Source organism: Phyllostomus discolor, chromosome 14 (genome assembly GCF_004126475.2).
Source record: "Phyllostomus discolor isolate MPI-MPIP mPhyDis1 chromosome 14, mPhyDis1.pri.v3, whole genome shotgun sequence".
Lineage (NCBI taxonomy): Eukaryota > Metazoa > Chordata > Mammalia > Chiroptera > Phyllostomidae > Phyllostomus > Phyllostomus discolor.
The window spans coordinates 38,843,314-38,867,779 of record NC_040916.2 but is presented as its reverse complement, the minus strand read 5'-3'; the positions used below and the strand labels follow the sequence as shown (position 1 = coordinate 38,867,779).

Below are 24,466 nucleotides of genomic sequence, written 5' to 3'. Positions count from 1 at the left end.
TTTAGTTTGAGATCAAGTACCTTAAGAAGCTTGTATGTTGACACTGGACCTAGCAACTAACTTCTTTTTAATTATTGTGGCCAGAAACACCAGATGAAAATGGTAAAACCCAGAGAGCCGATGATTTTGTCTTGAAGAAAATAAAGAAGAAAAAGAAAAAGAAACACCGAGAAGATATGCGAGGAAGACGCCTTAAAATGTACAATAAGGAGGTACAAACTGTCTGTGCTGGCCTGACGCGCATCAGCAAGGAAACCCTCGCCCAAGGGCAAGTGAATAGCACTTCGGGAGTCAGTAAGGAGTCCTTCAGGTACCTGAGAGATGAACAGCTGTGCCGGTTAAATCTGGGCATGCAGGAATATCGGGTACCCCAGGGAGTGCAAACACCTTTTATGACTCACCAGGAGCATTCTATTCGCAGAAATTTCTTAAAAACAGGTACTAAGTTTAGCAACTTTATTCACGAGGAACACCAGTCCAATGGTGGTGCGCTCGTCCTTCACGCTTACATGGATGAACTCTCATTTTTGTCTCCAATGGAGATGGAGAGATTTTCTGAGGAGTTTCTTGCTTTGACATTCAGTGAAAATGAGAAAAATGCTGCTTACTATGCTTTAGCAATAGTGCATGGAGCGGCTGCTTATCTCCCGGACTTCTTGGACTATTTTGCTTTTAATTTCCCCAACACTCCAGTGAAAATGGAAATTCTGGGCAAGAAAGATATCGAAACAACCACCATTTCAAATTTTCACACTCAGGTAAGGCGAAGTCATTGTTAAAATTACTTAGTAAGTCCAGTTGCAGTATCTCAACAGTACTAACCTCATTCTGTCGCGTAGCACATACCAGCATACTTTCGATAACAGTTCATTCAGGTAAATGTGGTTCAAATTGTTTATTTCTCTCACTGAAAAACCTTGATTGCTGAATTGAGCTGTAGCTTATTGTTTGCTTGGTCTAAGAAATGCTCTGTACGTGTTACACATGATCGCAGGTCTTTATGGAAAACCAGCTTGAAAACGAATCCATTCTTTCACGGGCCTGGTAACGTCGGTATGGAAGGTGTGATTTAGATCTGGTACCCTCAAGGTAACTTCAGTAAATCTGACCTTTTGTGTCCTGATAAAACACAGGAGGGCAATGGCCTATTTATTTGCCAGGTTTTTGCTGTACCCCACCCCCCCAGTAACTTGTTGGCAGTCTATCCCAGAAACATACCTCCTTTGTGTGACTTGGAAGTGTCACTAGGAAGACCGCCGTAGCCGCTGCTCCTTCGCCTGCGCGCTGTCGTAGGCGAAGACGTTTTCCGAAGCCTTGCTTGGGCGGCTAGGCTTAAGTCAGCAGGGAAGCCTCTCCTTCCTAGTCTTTAAGAAAAAGAAACACTGAGAAGACCACCTAGCCAGTGGTCTTTAACCGGACATTTTTTTTTCAGGGAAGTTATTTTAGGGCATAAAATGAAGTTGATAATATGTCCTAGTTTTTTTTTCTTGCTTGTTTTTGTCATAAGGATTATGAACATGAATGGCCAGCTATAAGTTTGTGTTATCAATGTAAATTTTACACAAATTCAGTGGAAAATGTTGCACTTTTTAGAGACTTATGATTACATAACTTGTTTTTGTCAGGTTATGCAATACTTTGCTGCCATTCTTTTCCTTAAGATTTTTTTTTTAAGTCAATAGACTGTTGCGTCATAAGACTCTCAGCTGTCTGTGTTACAGTGGTTTCAAGCCACTTTGATTTGAAACCTCCTCTAACTTAAATCTTTTTAGTAATTCTTACCATTCTTACCTCCAGTGAGGGGAGTATCCAGTTTAGATTTATGAGCTTCAGAATTTCTCTAATTGAAGTTCTCTCTGCAGTAGAGAGAGCAGGAGCAGCCAATCTGGAGAGGTCGCAAGATGGGGCTGCCCAAGACGTTGGAACACGATGTGCAATAAAGGGCTTCGTCTTGGATTTTGGCCTTGTTACCACAACCAGGTACCGAAGTGCTGACTTTTGTAGTAGATTTTGTTTTTTTCTTTTTCCTTTTTTTTTTTTAAAGGAGTTTTGCCCCTTGAAGGTTAAGGAATCCTATTTTTATCAATATTGCAGAAGGAACTGAAAATAGTTCTAATGTAGTCCATAGTCCCTGTAAGTCCCTCTTTAACAAGGAAGGGTATTGCTGAGAGCAGAGTTAACGTGCTCGATCACTTTTTTGGTTCAGAAAGATGCAGCACATCTTGTCTTCCAGTTGACTGTTAGACCAGCAGGCATATCTGAGAAGTAAGCCAGAAACTTGGGGGAAAAGAGTTGGCTTTGTGAAGGTGACTTTTAACTTTAATATTAGTCTGTAGTGGATCGAGATATTTAGATATCTCTTCTTGGCCTTTCAGCTAAGATCAAGTGAAGATATTTAGAGCCAATATCTCTAAATAATTCCCTGCTGATTTTTGTCCTCCAGTTAATTTTTTAAAATGGAGCTGAAATTTCACTGACTGTACCAACAACTTACCTTGAGATTTACTTTGATACTTATAAAATAACCACTTTTTAAGATCATATCAGATTAGTTTTAAATTAGATATCATTAAACACTTCAACCAAATGAGAATGTTGAAGACCGTTGAGTAAGTCTCATGCTGTAGTGATCTTTGCACCCAATTTCATTTCTGAATTTTGAGTCATTGGGGAGAAGTGTGGGGTGGGTGTGGGAGAGGAGGTCGGTGTAGCCCATGAATCTTTGGCAGATGCTGGGATGGAAGCTAACACAGTAGTTTGCATTTTTTAGTACTTCGTGGTGTATAAAAATTCTTTCACATTCATATCTGAACATTTTAAACACAACCCATGTGGTAGGTAAACACTTTTATCTCTGTTTTCCATCAGAGAAACTGAGGCTTGGAGATGTTCATTGTTATCCAAGCTCCTGTAGCCTTGAAGTTCTGTTAAGTCAAAAATAAATGGAAGTAAATTTTTTATTACCTTAGAGACACAATTATTGGAAGTTATAATTTAATTATGTAACCATAATAATTATTCATGAGTGTATTTCAAGATCATTCAGCAAACACTTACTGAAAACCTGCCACGTGCTGCACACTCTGTTCTTGCAAGGACTAACTGATGCGCCAGGTCTCGTGGAGGAGACGAGTGGACCAGCGGTTACGTCGCAGTCTGACAAGCAGTAGCACCGAGTACGCACAGGGAGGACAGCTGTGAGTGGGGGCATGGTGTGTGGTGTCACCTAACTCAGGCTCAAGGTCATTCGAAAAGGCATTTCAAAGCATGTAATGCTTGAGTAGAGTCTGGGAAGATTAGTACTTAGCTTAATGCGGGCATTAAAAGAATAGCCTGTGCAAACACACAGACATTCAAGAATGTGGCATTTCAGGAAGCCACAGACAGCTTGATATGGCAAGGATATGTCCCCACTTAAGGGGTGGTGAGGGTTGAGACCAGACAAATAGACAAAATTAAGATTGTGAAGAGCTTTATATGCTGTGCTAAAAAAGGAAAAATTAGTACTTTTTCTTAAAGGTTATGGGGAATCGTTGGTGAATTTTAATAGGGCCGTGTTATCAAGTTATATTTGCAAAGATTACACAGTAGTGTGGAGGATGGGCCGGAGGAGGAAAATGAGATTTGAAGCAAGAAGACTGGTTAGGTTACTATGGTAACCAGACAGAAATGATTCCTGTCCAAACTGATATTGATGCTGGAGAGAAAGGAATGAAATTTGAGAAATAACTAGGAGACGGGATTATTCCCACTTGGTGGGGGAGGAGGGTAGAGGTGATTTGGACTGTAGGCTGGCTGTGGTGCTGACCACGAAGTCAGTTCAGGGGTGCGAAAGCTGGTTTTGGGGTGGAAGGTGTTGCTGAGTTGTGTTTGAGATACTTTGTGTTGGGGGTGTCTGTGAAGACGGTGGTTAGCCATGTCCGTTAGGCAGTTAAATACATGGATCTAAGATGGGCTCGGCTGGAGATGCAGAAGTTGAATCCAGTAGCACGTAGGTGATCCTGGCTAGAGCATTAGAATGGAAAAGATAGAGAAAGCAGAGCATGGAATCCTGCGATGCACCCACGTGTCAGTGTGAGGAACCAGGGAAGAGATCAAAGAGAAAGGTAGAGGGAAGTTTCGGATTCAAGTTTTCTAACTTTTATGAAAGATGGAGTGATTAAGTGTTATATCCATATGAGGGATCGAGTAAGATAAGGATGGGTAAAATGCTATGATGCTCAATTGCGAATTGAATTGGAAACATCATCAAGAGCAGTGCTTTGCAAACGTGGCCATCTTAGTATTGTCAAGTATGCTTTGTGTTTTGGAAGCTTGCTACTTAAGTGTGCTCTATGTATGAATTGGGCATCAACCCGGAGCTTGCTAGAAATGCATACTCTCAGACCCCTAATGAGATCTTCTCAATCATAGTCTGCATTTTAACAAGATCCGTGGGTAATTCATCTGCACATTGGAAACACTACTTTAGAACTCATCTCTGTTAGCTAGGGGAAGTAAGATGTAATTTGTTTTGTGCAAGAAAACTTCTAGCTTCTGTCATTTTTATATAACTGTTGTAGTTGCAAAGCTAGGATGCACATGTAGGTGGTTTTTCCCTTTGAGTACTCTGTAAAACTTAAATATTCTAACACCAAAGGAGGTAAGTTCCTGCCAAACTTGAATGGAAGCCCCAGGGTGATGACCTAACTCTCAGCAGTTGATGCAAAGATAACTTTGTAAAGTTTGAGTTTTTACTCTAAAGGACTACTGTATGTTATTTTTATAATTCTGTAAGATTATTCAGGTGTAATTAGTTTTAAATAGTCATTGGCCAAATAGCAATTTTGACCAAACCATTTAAGTGTTTGTGGACTCTTTTGGTCATTTAATAGGGGAAAATTAATGTTCACTTGGAAATGTATTTTCATTTCCAGTACATACAAATGTATGTATTCCAAAACACACAAGTATATATGTAGTTTTAGGAATAAATATAATTTGATTTTTTTTTTTTTTGCTTGGGTATTATATCGTGCAATTGTTGGTGCTAGAAAACTTTTTTTTTCAGTCCTCACGGGAGGGCATGCTTATTGACTTCAGAGAAAGAGGAAGGGAGGGAGCGAGAGAGGGAGAGAAACATCGATGTGGGAAACACATCGCTGCCATCTTGTGGCAGCCTCTTGTGTGTGTCCCAGCCTGGGGCAAACCTCCAACCTAGGTATGTGCCCTCCTGGGGAATCAAACCTACGACCCCTCAGTTCACAGGACAACGCTACAACCAACTGAGCCACACCAGCCAGGGCAAACACTTTTTTAATGGGTTTAAACTTGGAAGTGTTCTACAATAAGTGTGCAATATTTGGCTCCTCTCCTTATAAAAATCTTATGGCAGCTGATAAACTGATTAAAAATTAAAATATTCTTCTAGTCATCTTATGGACTAACAGGATTTTGGAGTGGGGGGACCATTTCCTGGCCTTTGTCTCATAGAGAAGGAAGGTCACATTTTGGCTCTGACCTTTTCCAAGATTAAAGAGTGGCAGTTCTTCAAAGAGGAATTGTTTTTTCCTGTCTTTGAATGGTGTTGAATCCTGTAGATGAGGTTTTAGCAGATTTTAACGTGCATATAAAATGCCAATTTTGACTTTGTATGTCTCTGTTGGAGCTTTATAGTTCATATTTCCAACAAGCTCCCAGATGCTGCTGGTGTTGCTGATCCACAAACCAGCAAGGCTGTAGTCTTAAATTGTGTACATGAACTGCAGACAAGCAACAGAAAACACTAAAGACACAGCGAAGTTAAATGAGGAGTGGTGTTTACTATCCCTGTCCGAGACGGCTTTCACCTCAGAGCCGCTGAGTCTGTTGAAAGGTGTGTGTGGAGAAGAGGTGTGCACACGTGTGTGCTGGGGGCGAGGGGAGGAGGTTAAAGAGCCCGTCTACTATAGTAGGGCTTTTTCTCTTCACCCGGCAAGTATGCGTATTTTAAGTTCTGCCTTTTAAAAAAAGTTTCCGTGTGTGTACACACACACACACACACACACACAACACACACACACAGTATTGAAGTCTTTTTACCAAGGATCATACCTCTTTAACTTTATCAAAAAGTTCTTACAAATGTTACTTTTATTATTATAACATGGTGATGCCTCCTGAGGCATGTTCCAGAGAAAATCCACACGTATTATTTCTTCATTTATTGTGTATGGTGGCAGGGCCTAACATGGGCTTATTTGGTGCTTACCGTGTTTGATTAATATTAACATTTTGTAGTGAATTGATAGCACTAGCAGAACTAGTAGGGTGCTTTGTAGTTTGGTGGTAACTAAGAGAAACTCTTAGGGAACTATATACATCAATGTGTTATATAAAAGAAAAAGTACTTTAAGACACTGGTTTTATAAAATAAAACACCATAAAATGGTAGCTTTGGTTCTTTTCTTTCTGTCATTCTAAGTACAGCATATAATCTCCCTTTTGACTCAAACTGCTTTTCAGCTGTACGTTTTCAACCACAAATGCCTTTCTATTATTCATAGGTCACAGGATTAGGTAAAGACTGCTGGGTAGCTTTTTCCTTTCAGTTTTTTAAACAGTCAGCTTAAATAGGTTTCTCCTTGAAATGTGAGTTCTGTGAGATAATTATCCCCCCCCCCACTGGGTTTTCTGTATAGTGTATTTGTAGCTGAGTGCTAAGTTTTGTTTTTAATAATTTTTGAAAAAATCCTCACCCAAGGATATGTGCCCTTACAGGAATCAAACCTGCGGCGTGTCGGGGTACAGGACGGTGCTCCTACCCAGGCGCCCGGCCAGGGCCGTAATTCTTTGTTTAGAGCCCTTTTAGGTTCACAACTGAGCAGAAGGCGCTGAGATTTCTCAGATACCCCTCTCCCCCCACCTGTGCTTAGCCTTCCCCCGTGTCCGCGTCCTCCTCCCCCAGTGGTGCGTTCACTGCGACACATCATGTCACCCAAGTCCAGGGTTTGCGTTAGCATTCACTCTCGGTGTGGCACGTTCTGTGGGGTTGGACTCACATGCATCTGTCATGGCAGCAGACAGTTTTCACTGCCCTGAAAATCCTCTGTGTTCTGCCTCTCCGTCCCCTTCCCTCCCCAACCCCTGCCAAACCCTGATCTTTCACTGCCTCCACAGCTACACCTTCCCCAGAATGTCACACAGCGGGGATCGCGGACAGGGTGGGCTAACGTAGGTTTACAGTTGTGAGTGTGCCACAGTTTATTCTTGTATTCTTATTTATTAATTATTGTATCATTTTCCATACAAACAATTATAAACCTACTTTTGCCCCACCCTGTAGTATGTAGCCTTTTCAGATTGGCTTCTTTCATTTCATAATACACACTTGAAGGTTCCTCCGTATCTTTTCATGGCTTAATAGCTCTTTTCTTTTTAGCACCGAATAGTACTCCAGTGTACAGATGCGGCACAGCTGGCCCATTTACTTGCTGAAGGGCATCTTTAGTTGCTTCCAGGTTTTGGCAATTATGAATAAAGCTGCCATCTTCTAAGTTTTTGACCAGCTTATTGACAGTTGTATGTTTTGGGAGTGCAGTTGATCTTACCGAACTCTCAGCAGTTGATACAAAATAACTTTTTAAAGTTGAATTTCTAGTCTAAAGGGCTGTGTACAATTATTGACAGAGAGCAATGTGTATAGTACTCAAATATAATTGTTTAAACGTCATAAGTATCATAAATACATTACATTTTTTGAACACATGCAAAGCTAGGTGGTATTTTCTTAGAGGCATTTTCCCCCGTGATGTCACAGCCCTCCTCTCCCCGTTCCTCCTCCAGATCTTACTGACGGTGGGCTCTTCCCTGGCAGGCATCCGCGTCCGCTGTCTCCGTGGCAGTGGCAGCCTTTCTGCCCTTCGGCCCCTGCTTGCCTTCCCCCAGTTCTCCCGACACTCGTTCCGTCCTTTGTGTGCCCCCAGGACACACTCCTTGCGAGGCGGCAGAGCTCAGTTCGTTCTTTGCTTTTGAGTGCTATTTCCAGGCCAGAGTTTCTCAAACTTGACAGATTCTAAGAATAATCTGGGGTGGTTAGTTTCAAACACATAATAGAATCTTAGGTTCCTCTCGTGGAAATTCTGATTCAGTAGGTCTAGAGTGAGGCCTGAGATAAATAACTCAAGTAATTCAATTCCTGAGATCAGCCATGTTTAAGAAACACCATTTAAAACTGTATACCATCTACTACTATTGTGTTTGATTCCTTTATTTGACCTGTAGATACCATTTTCTTAGAATTTCACAGAATTGTAAATCCACTGCTTTTGGAGATAATCCTGTCTAAACTGTACATAGTGCAAATGTTTTTAAACATCAGTTTTGCATTATTTTTTGGGAGCCTGTCTCTGTAAGGTTTCATAAGGCTTCCAGTGGGCCCTCCACATTGGGAAGTTTAATTCTTTTCTTCGGTCAACTTGCTTTCCCGCCCTTCATGACGACTGCTCAGACTTTGTAGACGTCTTTTCTGCATTCTCTCCTGTTACAGTAAAGAAGGCACTCACCGCCTCTTGAAAAGCTAATCCTTCTGTCTGTCTTCTGTGTTCTGGATTTCATCCCTTGCCTTGTTTAGGGTTTGTTTTTAATTGTTACAAAATACACATAACAGCATTTACTGTTTAACTGTTTTAAGTCTCTAACTCACTGGCATGCAGCACATTCAGTGTTTGCTGTACAACTGTCACCGGTGCCCATTTCTAGAACATTTCGTTTTCCCAAACAGAAACTCTGTACCCATTAGCTTAAGGTCTTCACCCTCCCCCTCCCCCTCTAATCCCTCCTTTACGTGTAAAGTGCAAATTATATTAAGTGAATTCCTTATTTTTAATAAAAGAATAAGTTTTTTCTTTCTCCCCAGAAGTAAATTCTTATTCTGACTGTGGTTTGTCATTTCAGTGTATCTTCTAATATTTTGCTGTGCATATGTGAACAGAGAAATAATCTGTGTATGTATTTTGTGTGATTTGATACTTCTATGAGTAATATGTTGCATGTATCATTTTGCAGATTGCTTTGGTTCAACATGGCTTTTGAGAATTATGTTGATACATGTAACTCTAGTTGGTTCATTCATTTTAACCACTGTATTTGGTATTTTGTTGCATGACTATGTCACCGTGTATTTATTCTCCTGTTAGACATTTAGGTGGTTTACTGTTTGTAACATCATGTTGTAGCGAGACTGTACGTAGAGGTCTCTCCTGGGTTACATGCCCTGTGCATATCCCGTATATCCTGGGATTTCTGTTTGCCTTTTCTCCTGTTCTGGGACTCCAGGACTGTTCTGTTGCCCATTTTCAGTGACTCAGATGAGACCTCATATGTCTGAAGGTCTTTCTGCAGTTACACTTGATTAGTACTTTAGGGAGGTGTGGAATCCTAGGTCGAAGATCGTTTTTCTCCAGGTACGGGGGGCGGCACTGCAGTGTCTGTCTCCAGGCTCCTCGTGCTGCTCCGGGAAGCCCAGTGTCGCCGTGAGTTCTGACGCTGTTTCTGGTGCTTCGTTTCGTTCCCTCTGGAGCTGGCAGAGTCTCTGCCGCACAGCTTTGAAACTGAGGTTGATATGCCTTGAGATGTGTCTTCTGTTGTTTTTAAGTTTGTTATAAAACATTTCATACACACAAAGTGGAATAAAGAATGATGGCAAACAGCTACCTGTGTTCTTGCTGCTTGGTCCAAGAAATAAAACATCAGTGCAGTTGAAGGCCACACGAATTCCCGTGATTCTCTTAAATCTCATTGGTGTGGGCCTTTTTATATTCATTCTGATGGGCAGTAAACCTTTTCAGTATGGGAATGCATATCCTTCTGTTACAGAACAGACCCGGGGGCGGGGGGTGAACGATGTACTATTACCAAATGGACCCACCCTTGTGCTCCGGGGGTCCCCTGCCCCGTACTAGGTTCTCCTTGCCTGACACCAGGGAAGGACGTCTCTCTATGCCAGAGATTGGTGAAAAGGAAAGGAATTATTTATTTGAAGAGTTATACAAACTTAAAGAGTAATGATTTAATGTATTCATTGAGATCCCAAAGTCCTTTGGAACACCCACAAACACACAGTCCTTCCTTACCCCTCTGCCCAGTCTGGGGTACCAAATCTCAGAAAAAGAAGTAGAAGTCCATGGTTCTCCTCTGCCCAAGCCACGTGGTCCCCAAAAGATGCTGCATGGCTGCCACACCTGGGTCTAAATCCCAGCGCCGATCTTCCTCTGCTGCACCATTTCCAACTCCTCCCACAATTGGCCACAGCTGCTAGCATTCCCGTATTTTTCCAGCTTTTCTGGGCTGCCTTAGTAAGTCTGGGCAGGCGTGGCCCCATGGTGTGGAGCCAATCATCTCCAAGCTCTGACGCAGGCTCTGTAACCAGGGGGAGTTGCCTCCCAGTTACATCATGGGTTGAAGTCGCTCCCATCCCCCTGGCTCAAAGCATAGCCATAGCTATTTAACATCCATGAAACCAGGTCACTGTTATAGATACATTAAACGACTGTTCTAGAGGTTATCTGCAAAACCGTTGCTATGCAAAACAACTCTCAATGGCCCTGCTCCATGCATCCCATCCCCCAGCTCAGACTTGTTGGGGTGAGGACAGCCTATATTTTTCTAACATTTCCTGGACACCAAGTTCTGGACCCCATTACAAATTCCTATTTGGGATCCCCCTCTTGGCTGCACACTGTTACACTTCCACTTGGGTACATTTTCTTGTATTATTTCTTACCTCACTTTTCACTGTTATTTTTTTTCTGAAGATTTGTTAGTTGGATATTAGGCCATCGTGATTGAATTTTTCCTTTTTTTTGTCTTTTTGTTGTACTTTCTGGGGAGATTTAACTGTCTTCTCCCCTTCTCCCCCCACCCCCGCCCTGCCCATTGATGTATTTCAGCTGTAATGTTTTGAATTTAAGAGCTTTTTCTTTGTGTTATTTTAAAAGTAACTTCTTGTTATTGTTTCATGGATGCAATATCTTTATATCTCTGATATCGATTGTACTTATTTTGAAATTTTCTTTTATTCCCTGAGTTGTCTGTTTCATCAGATTCCTCTTTGTTGGTTTTAACTTTCTGTCTGTGTTGGAGGTTTTCTTCAGCGGTCTGGTGATCTGTTCGTGTTTAAGCCTCACAGCTGATTAGAGACCCTGGGCTGCGGCCGGCTGACCACATCGCTGTGAGGGGAGCTCCGGATGTCGGATGTCAACATCAGAGATCTTTTCTGGGGGCATTTAATTCTGCAGTTAAGAATCCACCACATTTTTTCAATGTGGGAAATGGAGTGGGTTATACCCCTGTCTGCTAGAATTCTTGGAACTTACTTATGAAAGTAGGTAGGTGATTGTACTGTGAAGTAGATAAAATTTTACCTAATTTCCTGATCTCAATGTGATGGCTGTCTTCCGGGCTTGTGCTGGTTAGCGTTGTTCCTGTAGTCTCTTCGGTTCCTTTTGCCCGCAGAAAGTGTAGGGATGGGGAGGTGGGAGGTAAGCGGAGGGTTTATCTGACCTCTCCAGACTGTACACTCATCTCCTTGTGTTTAGTTACATGCTTTGTTCCGCACTTGGGTTATGGGATACTTGGCCTTAACGTGGTCCCATAGCACTGAATGGCTTTTGGGTGTCTGACCTCCGGGAACTCCGTGCTCAAAGTTTTTGGTCTGCTAATGCCCTGATATACTTGTTACCTTCTAAAAATGTTTTGACATTTTATAGCTGTCATTTTTACATCTCTTCTCTTTGAACTTCTGTGATTTATAGCTTCTCTATTTACTCTCCCTTGAGTGGGGTTTTGATAAGGAATAGAAATAAGTCGGGTGTGTTTCCCCCATTTAACTATCAGTCCTCGTCAACTCGTCACCTTTAGCAAATTCTTCCTATTAGCATTAAAACACAAAAGAAGACTGAAGTAGAGAGATATATACTGGGTTGTTGGATTAAGAAGAATCAACATCAAACTGATGATTTTCCTCTAAATTATAAATTGAACACAATCCTATTAAAAATACCAGTGGTGTTTTGTTTTTTTTTTCTGGGACAACCAAGATGGTTTTGGAGTTCATATGAAAAAACAAGCGGGCAAGACAGGAAAGCTTTGAAAAAGAACAGCAGTCACACACCAGTACATCCTAGAGATGCAGCCATTCAATAAGCACACACCAGTTTGTGCGTGCCGCTCAGTGAGACGGGGGAGTCCGGAGACAGAGCCCAGTAGATGTGGGCATTTGATATATAAAAATGGTAATGGCAGAGAGAACATAGTGGTTTGGACATCAGGGTAACCTGTGTAGAGTGGCACCCAGTGATACCAAGTGGGGTCAGAGATGGAAATGGAGAAAGTGGAGACATAAACGTAATGGAAGAAAAGTGGAAGAATTCTCATAACTTTGGAGTGGGTAGGGTCTTTTATAATTATGACCGAAACAAAACAAAGCAAAATAAAAATTACTGGAAACAAAATCAAAAGACAAATTATGAAAAATTATTGACTAATCATGAGTCATCTGACAGATTAAACCTTCCTAGACTGTAGAGCTCTAGAAATATGTAAGAGGTACTTGCAACCCAGCATGAAAAGAAGCATTGCACGTGGACAGGGCACAGAAAAAGAAATAGAAATGGCCTTTGAATCCCCTGCCTGAAGAGATATCCACCTTCATTCCTAAGAAAGGGAAGTTAAAACTAGTAAGATGCCAGTTTTTACTTACCAAATTAGTAAAGATCCAGAAGTTTCTATGAATGAAGCTGTAGGGCAATATATACTTTAAAAAGTTTTTTTTAATTTTTCATTTTTTTCAACTACGGTTTACATTCGGTATTATTTTGTGTTGGTTTCAGGTATAGCATATAGTGATTAGACAGTACACACTTTATGGAGTGTTCCCCGATGTTTCCAGTCCCCACCTGGCACCATTCATAGCAATTACAACATTATTGGCCATATTCCCTGTGCTGCGCTTCACGTCCCGTGACTGTCTGGTAGCTGTCAGCCGGCACTGCGCAGTCCCTTCACCTTCTTCACCCGGCCCCCCGGCTCCCCTGCTTTCTGGCAGCCGCCAGTCTGTTCTCCGTGTCTGCGCGTCTGTTTCTGTCTTGTTTGCTGAACACACCGTTTCTTATGTTGCCTGTGGGGATGCACATTATTTTACAGCCTGTTGAGGATTGCTCGGCGTTTTCATCTTAGAAATTCTCCCCGGATCCTTCATCCCCCTCTAATGACCAGCTTCCTCCTCTTGCCCAGTGAACTTCTCAAAAGGCCTGCTGCCTGCATGTGTCAGCCCGGCCCGTTTCCTCGCCTCTCCTCAGCCCACACGCTGGTCTGGTCTCTGCCCGGGCGAGTTCCGTCCCCAGGGGCCATTCTGTCTCCCGGGGGGGCTCAGCAGCACTCTGAGCAAGCTCCTCCGGAAGGATTTTCTTACTTTGCATTTGTGACGATGCTGTGTTCTCTTAGTTTTCTTCTCCACCTCTCTGACCACTGGGCAACTCCTTTACATTCTTTTTTGTCAGCTTTTCTTCCCCTTTTGTGACTTTCTAAATTGGAGTTTCCCAAGATCCCTCTTTTTTGAACTCTGTATTTTCTCCCATCAAGTCTCTTTTAAGACTGACGTTTCAGTGAACTAGGATTTATATCCTCAGTCTACACTGCTTCTGATTTCAGCCGCGGCTCCCTTCCTGACATACCCACTCGGTGTTTCAAGGGTACTCTGTGTTCCTGTTGCTGCTATAACCGGCTGCCATAAACACAGTGCCTTAAAACAGCACAGGTCTAGTCTCTGGCTGTTCTGTAAGCTCTGAAGGAGGATGGTGTGTTTTGTTTTGCCTTTTTTAGCTTCTGATGGCCAGCTCTTACTTCCTGGTTTGACTCCCATCCCCGCTTCCATCCTCACATTGCCTTCTCCTCTCTAGTCAGATCTCCTCTACCTGCTTCTTACGGGGCCTCCTGTGCTTGCATTGAGGGCCCACCTGGTGACCTAGGGTCATCTCCCATCCCCCAAAGCTTTAATGTAGTCACAGCTGCAAAGTACTTTTGCCATATGAGGTAACATGCACAGGCTCCAGAGATGAGTACCTGTGTATCTTGGGGAGCTATTACTCAGCCTACCACACCTTCAGGTTCGTCCTGTCTAAAGCTGAAGATGCCACCTCCCCCCTGACCGGTCCCCCTCCAGTGCAAAGGCTGGTTTCTCACCTGGTTGCAGAGCTGGGAGCCCGCAGACGTCCTTGACGTCCCTTTCTCTTTTCCGTCACGTCTAGTCTTTCTCTGAGTCCGGGCTGTTCTATCTCCTGGGTATTTCTTAATCTTTATTTTCCTTTATTTTTTAATTGGATCACCGCTATTAGCTTAGTCTGTTGTTTTTTATTTAGAATATTACAGAAGCCTTCTAATTGGTCTCCTCTCCTTCAGTGCACCGCTGAGAAAATCAAACAAGAACCCCAAGCTTCTCTCCCCTAAAAACTAAAGGCAAATCTGATAACTTTCCTTTCACAACTTTAGACCCTTTAGTGATTTCCCAAAATTCTTCAGTTTTAAAAAAGAATTTATTGAGACAGAGAGAGAGAGAGAGATTGATTGAGATTGAGACTGAGATTGATTTGTTGTTGTGTGTCCTGACAGGGATTGGGCTTGATTGACAGCTCTCTTGCCAACAGAGTGACTCTGTCAGGGCCCCCAAGATTCTTCGTGTGGTCCTCAAGGCTCGCCAGCTGCAGCTCATTTCTTCAGGGTCATCCCCCTCCCCTTTTCTTTCCTTTCCCTAGAAAGGGTGAAGCTGGGGATTTTTGTGTCCTTGAAACTTGCTCCACAGATGTTTGCTCAGTGTTCCTTTGAGAAACACCCTGCAGTCGCAGGTCAGGGCCCGTGTTCTCTTCCACAGCACCTTACACATTCCGTTCTGAGGACTTGTCACAGTTCATAACAAGATGTCTTAGATTAGCGTCTGCCTCTCATTACTACACTGTGAGCTTCCAGGAGCCGAGCATGTGTCTACTTTGCTGTATCTGTGTTTAGGACAGTGTCTGGCATATAATAGGCAGTACACTTTTATTAAAATAATGATAATGGCCAGTGTGGCTCAGTTTGTTGGAGCATCGTCCTGTAAACCGAAAGGTCACCAGTTGGATTCCCTGTCAGGGCACATGCTGCACGTAGGTGGTGGGTTTGGTGCTCCGTCTGGGCTCATGTGAAAGGCAGCCAGTCAGTGTCTCTCGCATCAATGTTTCTCTCCCTCTCTCTCCCTCCCTCCCTCCCTTCCCCTCTCTATAAAGTCAGTAAGCATGTCCTCAGTTGAGGATTAAAAAAAAAAAACACAAAACTTGAAACTTGCCCTGGCTGGTGTGGCTCAGTGTATTGAGTGCAGGCCTGCAAACCAAAGGGTCGCTGGTTCGATTCCCTGTCAGGGCACATGCCTGGGTTGCAGGCCAGGTCCCCAGAAGGGGGCATGAGAGAGGCAGCCACACATCGGTGTTCCTCTCCCTCTCTTCCTCCTTCCCTCCTTCCCTCTCTAAAAATAAATAAAATCTTAAAACAAAACCAAACCAAAAGCAGACCAAGTGATTAAAGCTTTCCAATAGTTTCTATTTTTTATTTAAAGGTATGTAAGTCTACTCCCCTGTGATAAATAAACCTCCAAGTATTTGAAAATTGTTGCATCCTCACTTTAGTCTTTTCAAGTTAAATACTTTTGAATTATTTTTAATTTCTTTACTCTTTCTCCAATTTGTATGGTTTTCAAGCCACCATCATCTTAATTGCTCTCTTTGGGGTGTGCTCTAGTTTGAGAATTTTTTGGCCCAGAACACGGAGATAATCCAGATGTACCTGGGTGACACAGAGCATTGCCCTTAAGGACACAGTACACAAGCTAGAGGCTAACCCACCGCAACACAGAGGTCATCTCACAGACGTGGCTAGAACAGAATAAAAGTTTCTCGAGCATGAAGGCCACAGGTCTTCTGTGAGGCCATCCAGGATTCTGCTTTCCTTCTGTCTTTAAGTTTTGTCGTTCCCTTTGGTGTTGTCATATGCACGGTTGAACCTGGCCCTGAAAAGAGGAAGTGGAGAGCAGGCCACTTACTTATTAAGACATACTCTGGAAATTGCATGTGTGACTTACGCCAACATCTCCTGCATTGGCGGGAGCCTAGCCGCAGGCCCCGTTCAGCGGCCCAGGAGCCCAGCCCAGCAGGAGCCCAGCCCTGCGGTGTGCCCAGGAAGTGCTGTCACTGAAAAGAAGGGTGGTAGGTAGATCAGACCCTGGGGGATGATCCACCGTTTGCCTGATTGGCGTTGATGTCTCATAGTGGGCGCCTGTCGAGTTTCTGGTGTCCCATGCTGTCCATCTTCCAGCTGTGATGTTAATTACTGAAATGCAGCACAAACATTAGCATTTATTTAAAAATTTTACTCATGTGATAGGCACTCTTAATCAACTTTATTACTACCACTATTTCTTTAAACTGCAGTTTAATAGTTATTAGAAAGTCTTCATTTCTAGTCTCAGTAGACATAAATTTAACAATTTCTCTTTTTCAGGTTTTCTTTCTTTCTCTTTCCAAATAGGAAAGGATACTTCAAATTTATTTTTTATTTACATCACATATTGGTTATCCTAGGTACTTGCATTTTAAGTTGTTTACAAGTTCAGTGCTGTTGAATGAAGTGGTATCTAAATTAGGAAAACTTGGAGTACTGTGATATAAAAATATTAATTCAGTCTCCCTTCGTGTGTAAAATTTAATGTGAACTCCTTCAAATTAATATTATGTTAAGAGTTGCATAACCTGAAAGCTGGCAGACCCAGTGAATTGAAAATTGCTAGATGGCAGTGTACTTCAGGATTGGTCTTGAGTTACATGAGCTTTAAATTGTGATAAGTCTTAAAAATTTTTTTCTCCCATAAGATGTGCCACCATTATGCATAATTTGAAAGCCTTTTTTTGTAAAGGAACTTCTGATAATTGGGAGTAGTTGGAGGTTTTGGGGGGAGACTTGTATTTCTTATTATACGTAAAAGCATTCAATTTCTAGAACTGGCATTGAAGGTAAAGTCTGCTTGAATCATTTTAGGGTGCTTGCCTGAGGAAAGTTAGAATAATGCCCAGAAAAGCCCCTTTCCTTCCTCTTCCTTTTGCTCTGCCCCCTGTGCACCCTCTTTCCCAGCCCTCCTCCCTGGCGTTTCACAGCATGCTGACCGCGCAGATGGAGGGAGGTAGCTAATGCAAACACGTGCAGGGTAATTGTGGCCGGGGCTGTTATGGCTGCTTAAAGGTCATCTAAGGTGACCTTGGGAGAAAGTTTTATAAGGAACTTTTAAAAATCCCTGCTGTTTGAGAATCAGATCTAAGACCCTTTTTCTGTGTGTATGTATATGGGTGGCAGTGATGTTAAATTGTCTGTGGAAAAAAACAGAGGGTTGGTTCTGAGAATGCTGCTAAAGAACTAATACAAAAGAATTGTGTAAGAAACACGAGACGGTCGTTCATGCTCTCTACTGAGGCAAAAGAGGTGGCATTTAAGAAATTGCCCTGGTTGGTGTGGCCCGCCTTCAAGCTGAAGGGTCGGTCACAGGTTCACTTCCTGGTCAGGGCTCGTGCCTGGGTTTCGGGTCAGGTCCCTGGTTGGGGGCCCATGGCAGGCAACTAACTGATTGTTGATGTATCTCTTGCACACTGATATTTCTTTCCTTCTCATTCTTCCTCCCTTTCCCTATAAATAACATCTTTAAAAAAAATAGTAGCAATTGATTTCGTCTTGAATGTTCTAGAGAGACCCACCTTATAAAAAGGTATATGTTAGGGTTTTCAATTTAATCTCCATCTTAACTAAGGTCAAAATGCTAGGTTACTGATTCAAGGTGGAAATCCTGGTTAATCAGCATTTTTAGTCTAGTCATCTGTATACACAGGATCTATCTCTACGCTTTAGACACATTCATTCTACATTGGAGGTGGGCCCTGGCTGGTGTGGCTCACTAGGTTGGAGCGTTGTCTTGTGTACCAGAAGGTCATGGGTGGGTTGGCTTCCTGGTCAGGGCACATACTGAAGGTTGCAGGTTCGATCCCCAGTTGGGGCACGTATGAGAAGGCAACCAGTTGATCTTTCTCTCTAACAGGGATGTCTCTTTTTCATTCTCTCTCACTCCCCACACCCTCCTTCTCTAAAAGCAGTGGGAAAAAATTGTCCTCAGGTGAGGAAATAACTAACTAAATAAAACAGATACGAGGTAGGAGTTTAAGAACATCCATGAAATGACTCAAAGAATAATATCAGATTGTATTGATACTGGTAGATTCCATTTGAATGCTAGAATTTTTCAAGGTTCAAATCTTGTGTGGAATATGCCCTCAGTTCACTAAGAGAGTTGTTACAGAGAAAATGTGTATGTGCTTGCAGGTAACATTAGACTGCAGAAAAGGGAAAGATCCTAGCCCTGGCTGGTGTAGCTCAGTGGATTGAGCGCGGGCTGGGAACCAAAGTGTCCCAGGTTCGATTCCCAGCCAGGGTACATTCCTGGGTTGCAAGCCATAACCCCCCCAGCAACCGCACATTTATGATATTCTCTCTCTCTTTCTCTCTCTCTCTCTCTCTCTCACTCTCTCTCTCTTCCCCCCTTCCCTCTCTAGAAATAAATAAATAAAATCTTTTAAAAAATGATTTAAAAAAAAAAGGGACAGATCCTGAAAGGTGGTCAGGAAGGCTTCCAGAAGACCAGAAGTCTCGAACTGATCTTTGAAAGATAGATAAGATACGGTTTGACAGCAAAGAAGACTCTCCAAGTAGGGCAGATTCAAGAGGCAGATGGTTGCAGGTAGAAATAACTTGGGCATAACTTGGACAGGGAAGAAGATGAGCCTGACCAGGGTGGAGGGCCTTGCGCAGAGGCGGTGGGAGCTGGGGCTGGGCGGCAGTCAGCCTGGCGTCTGGCCCGCTGGTGAGGGCTCTCTAGTTAGGGAAGGCACAGTGAGCTCCGTCTGCCCTGTCCGCTTTACTGTTTCTTTACTGACTTTTTCCTAAACAAGATCACTTTAAAGTGTTTACAGAGTTCCACAATTATTATTCTCAGAGAAGTGTAAGTCTTAATGTCTTCAGTATTTCTTTGAGGTGTCGGGACCACAGACTAACTCGCACCTTGGAGTTGCTGTTCATGGAACATGTACCGGTGTATTCGGCAGTGTGCTTGGGTGCTTTTCTGTAACCGTTGGCTTTGTCCAAGGTGCTGACCGTTGAGTTCTTAGAATGTAGAAGAAACAGCAGCGTTGGAAACAGCACCCTGCTCTCACTGTTTCATTGCACGACGGCGTCCTCAGCCCTGTCTCCCTCTCTCGTGTGTGTCCCAGGTCAGCAGGACGTACTGCTGCGGCACCTACCGGGCGGGCCCCATGCGGCAGATAAGTCTCGTTGGCGCGGTCGATGAAGAGGTCGGTGATTACTTCCCAGAGTTCCTCGATATGTTAGAAGAATCTCCATTTCTGAAAGTGAGTGTTAATTCACAGTACTAAAGTTCTGATCATTACTTGAGTGGACACTTTTCATGAAAAATGTTTAACCCAATTTTGTCTGGTTAAAATGAATTTCTTAATTTAAATTATTTTGTTGTTCAATTGGTTAAAATGAAATTTTATCCAGTGTTTTGAATAGAAATATTTAGTACAAAGTATTTAACCTCAGTTTTCTTTTGTATACGTAATTTACTGTCAGATACATTTATTTCTTCCTACACGTACCTGAAGTAAGCTTCTTAGAGATCTCCTCGGGGTGGGGAGGTTCGCTCGTAAACAGCCCGAACGAGTCGGTGACGTGCCTCCTCTGACCCACAGATGACGTTGCCCTGGGGCACCCTCTCCAGCCTGCGCCTCCAGTGTAGGTCCCAGAGCGACGACGGGCCGATCATGTGGGTGAGGCCGGGAGAGCAGATGATCCCCACGGCAGACATGCCAAAGTCCCCCTTCAAGAGACGACGGTAAACCGTTATTTCCCTCCAAGAGCACGGTTGAAAGTCGGTTGCTTACGAAAGTGATTGACACCTGAGCCCAGTTTGAACATCATTGGTGTGGGTTGTGTGGAGAGCTGTTTTACTAAATCTGCCCGTGGTCAGTTCCTTAGTCTGGTTCACACATCACGCAGTCATCAGAGTGAGGCATCCTGCTAAAAATATTTAATTTTTACTTCCTGTCTTAAAAAGTGGGTCCTAACTGCCTGCAGGACAAAATCCTGTGTGTGGTTGACACGGACCCTTCTTAATCTGGTCTGAGCAGCACCGCTGCAGAAGTGCCTGCTTCTCGTCCACCCGACCGCACAGAGTTCGGTTTCCCTCGGGGTCTGCACGGCTCTGAGCTTGCGCTCTGCCCTTTTTTCTTGGAATGGCGTCCCTTCGCCCCTCCTCCTCTCTGCCTGCCAAACTCTTGCTAGACTTTCAAACCTCAGATGTCCCTTCACTTGTGAAGCTTTTTTTCTTTGTTCCTTTACCTAATTGTTTCCCTCTCTGGGTTTACATGTTCTTCTTCTTCTTCTTCTTCTTCTTCTTTTTTTTTTTTTTTACTAAGTTTTCAAGTCTTTAAGGACAGGAACTGTGTTTTATTCTCGGTCTTTATGACATCACAGGTGACAAGGGTTTGCTGAATGAAAACAATAATGTATTCTCCATAATAATTCATTTTGGGCTAATATATATTTATGTTTCAGCCACTTAAAAAATGTAGATTAACTCATTCTAGTACTATGAAAAAGCTTGTATAATGAGACTGAAAACGAGTATTTGCTTAGGCTACAAATAGCAACTCAAAATAAGCACCCAGAAGTGAGTAAGAACGGAGTAGTCTGGCCCTCACCTTCAAGCTCGTTGGAGAAGGATACCAGCATTAAGTATGGAGGAACCTCCGGTACTTGAGAGAGCGCATGCCCACACTCTGTAAAAACTCTGTGAATGCGCAGTAGTGGGGGGGGGTAAAACCTGGCCATGCACCGAAACGACAGCGGCTCTCTCCACCATGATGATGGATGGAAATGACCAGTGTTTATTTCCGGATTCTTATAAACTTAAAAAAAAATAGCTAATAGAAAGAAAATAAAAAGAAGGCAAAAATACCCATAGTCCCACCTCTTTAGGCTTATTAACTTTTTAAGTTTTAGTCCATGTAGGCTCATAAGACTTTTTAATTCAGACTGGTTCATGAAATGTTACTCTGTATATCAGGAAGTCCAGAGAGGTGGTCTCTCAGTGCCATATGGTCAGGGTCTCGGTGATCCATCCAGGAACCAGGTGTTTTCCTTTTTTCTGCTTCTGTCTTTTTTTTTTTTTTTTTTGCCTCGGCATTATACTAACGGTGGCTTCCTCTATGGCTGCCAGATAGCTGTGGCGGTTCCGGGCGCCACGTCTGGGCCTGGATATAGGTGATAGAAGGAGGGGCTGTCTTTTGTGTTAATTCTCTTGTAAAAGCTAGAAAGCTTCCAAGAAGTCTCCTTAGCGGTTTCCTCTAACAGTCCTAGCCTGAGTCAGAGTCAGTTCACGCCTGTTCCCGGATCAGTCACTGACAAGGGGAATGAGCTTACCAGGACGCGTGAGTGTCTGACATGCCAGGACCTTCAATATTATCGTAGACTTGGATCTGATCTTTCCAGGTAGTAGTTCAATCACAGCTTGATAATAAGTATTTCAAGCTAAAGATTACTCAGCTTTTTCCCCACATCTGCTTGAGAATGAGGTCGCATATGGGAGCAGATTCCTAGTGAAAAGCAGAGTTCCAGCAGGAACGGGCTGAGGGCGGCTGCGGTGAACGTCTGCCTGCCCGCCCGCACTCCTGCCCACGTGGGTGGCGGGCAGCTGGTTCCTGTGCAGAAGTTCACTTCAGTTTCCTGTCCTCAGCCTTCATTTCTGTCCAGTCGTTACCATTGTACCTGGCGGGTGTTTTTGTTTTGTTTTGGGGTTTTTTTTTTACTTGGAAGCTTCTCCAAGGTCTGCTGGGCAGCCTGCTGCCTTTTTAGCTGCCTCCTCCTCATCGTTTACTTTAGGCCTTTGGCTTTCTCTTCTCAGTTTTATTTGTCTGAGACACTTTTAATAATTTTCTATCAGTAATTTATTTCCTTTGTTGCTTCTTACTCATTCCTTTATTATTACTTCAGATTATTATATTTAGAAATGTTTGAGCATATAAAAAGCAGAAGATAATATAAGCAGCTGCTATGTATTCAGTATCGGTAGCTATCAGCTCACAGCCAGTCGGTTTCATCTGGACCCCCTTCCATTCCCCATCCCCCCCCAGCCCCCCACCCCACTGTGTTAGTGCGAAGCCTTTGCTTTCATTTGCATGTAGATACTCAGTTTGCCATTTCGAATCAAGCCTTGTAGAATGTCGTCAGAATTACAGGTGTTCTGAGAGTCAAAAATGACTCAGTAAAGCAATATATAGCCTTGAACTTTGAATTGTGTTTTCTGTTGCTAGGCAACCAAATTTTATATATTCACACACTGCATTTGGGCCAAAGATACAGTTTCTTTACTATCATTACCTACCAAGAGAGGAAGCTAATCAACATTAAACATTACAATAGAGCGCGTTAAATGCTAATGATCAAAAATCATTGAACCCTCCTAGCCCTCCTCTTATTTGAAATTTGGTATCTTAGCCGGCTTTTTTGACTTATTACTATTCATACTTTTTTTCTTCCCTTTACTTCACAACCAAATCAACTCCAGATCAATGAATGAAATTAAAAATCTCCAGTACCTACCTCGGACCAGTGAACCCCGTGAAGTCCTCTTTGAAGATAGGACGAGAGCTCATGCTGATCATGTGGGTCAGGGGTTTGACTGGCAGAGCACGGCCGCTGTCGGGGTTCTGAAAGCTGTGCAGTTTGGCGAATGGTAAGTTAGGGACTCAGCAGCAGGTTGGTTAACGTTGTCTAAGGAAATCTATACTCCATGGGAAAGATGGGGGACCGAATTTTAGAAAAATTGTAAAAGGCACAGAACAAAATGAAAAGTTAAAGTCTGAACCATTTTTAGGTGTATAGTTCAGTAGTATTAGTATATCTACATTGTTGTGAAACAGATCTCCTTAACTTTTTCATGTTGCAAAACTGAAACTTCGCACCCACAAAGAGTAATGCCCTTTTCTCCCCTACAGCAGCTCCTGCTAATTGTCTTCCTCCTTTCTGTTTCTGTGAACTTGACTGTAATATCCCGTATCAGTGGACTCATACAGTAATTGTCTTTTGTGACTGGTTTGCTTTAGTTAGCATAATACCCTCAAAGTGTGTAGCATCCTCAGGGATCATCCGTATTGTACCATGTGTCAGTTTCCTTCCTTCTAAAGGCTGAATAGTATTCCATTGTATGTATATGCCACAGGGTGTTCATCTGTTTATCCATCAGTGGACACCTGGGTTGCTTCCACCTTCCACCTTTTGGCTGATGGAACAAATACTTGGTGTCCCTGCTTTTAATCTTTTCGGATCTATACCCAAAAGTGGAATTGCTGGATCATATGGTAATTCTATTTTTAACTTTCATAGGGCCTGCCATACTGTTTTTCCGTAATGGCTACACCCTTTACATTCATTTGGGGCACAGCTTTACAAAGCTTATTCTAAAACTTTTTATTTTGCTTTGTTTTTCATATTTATGATGTCAGGACCTTCAGTATTATTATAGAGTTGGATCTGATCTTTCTAAAAAATAGTTCAATTATAGTTTGATAATAAGTATTTCAAGGTAAAGATTATTCAGCTTTTCCTCCTTTGAAGAATGGGGGGGGTGATTATCTGTGTGGCGGACGACCTCACAGGGCGGTGCAGCGATGGGGGCCCGGCCCAGCAGTGAGAGGACTGTGAGTGCATGCTGCGGGTTCAGGAGAAAACTCTTTGTTTTTAGCCGCTGTGGTTTTAGTTTGGTGACGGCTAATTTTCTTTTTTAAAAACAGCTGTTTTAGTGTTTTAAGGCTGATTAAAGAAGCAAACGTATATTTTGCTCTTAGGAGCTATAGATCTTTTCCTGTGCTAGAGTAGCAGTTCGAAGAACAGAAACACTGAAATCTGTCATCATTTTCCATTACTTGATTGTTTCTAAAACTCAATTTGGTTAATTTTAGGAGTGACCATCCTCGCATAACCAAAGATGTGATTTGCTTTCATGCTGAGGACTTTACTGATGTTGTCCAGAGACTGCAGTTGGACCTCCACGAACCTCCGGTTTCCCAGGTGATGACCCTTTGAATGAGATACCAGAAATAAGTCTTCCCCCATTTTATTCTGCATTTTATCTTATACCTGGAAACCGGGGATAATGAATTTAATTGTACTACCATTTAAGGCTTCGTGTGGAGGGTGTCGAGCATCCCTGAAATGGTGCTTCCCAATCAGAATGCTTGCAGTCCCTCTGCTCTTCCGGCTGCCAGGTGGGCCCCGGGTGGTCCGAGGGCCCTGCTCCTCATCTGCAGCCCTGAGCAGTCTCAGCTGTGAA

General features: G+C 42.9%; 1 protein-coding gene across 1 annotated transcript in view; it reads left to right on the top strand.

Moving 5' to 3' along the window:
• RSBN1 (round spermatid basic protein 1) overlaps nt 1-24,466 on the top strand; it is a 42,004-nt gene that overhangs the window by 12,562 nt on the left and 4,976 nt on the right. Inside the window, exons 2-6 of the mRNA XM_028502554.2 lie at nt 85-758; nt 19,347-19,484; nt 19,827-19,969; nt 22,703-22,870; nt 24,096-24,204. Coding sequence (XP_028358355.1) covers nt 85-758; nt 19,347-19,484; nt 19,827-19,969; nt 22,703-22,870; nt 24,096-24,204 — 1,232 coding nt within the window. The remainder of the gene's footprint in view (nt 1-84; nt 759-19,346; nt 19,485-19,826; nt 19,970-22,702; nt 22,871-24,095; nt 24,205-24,466) is intronic.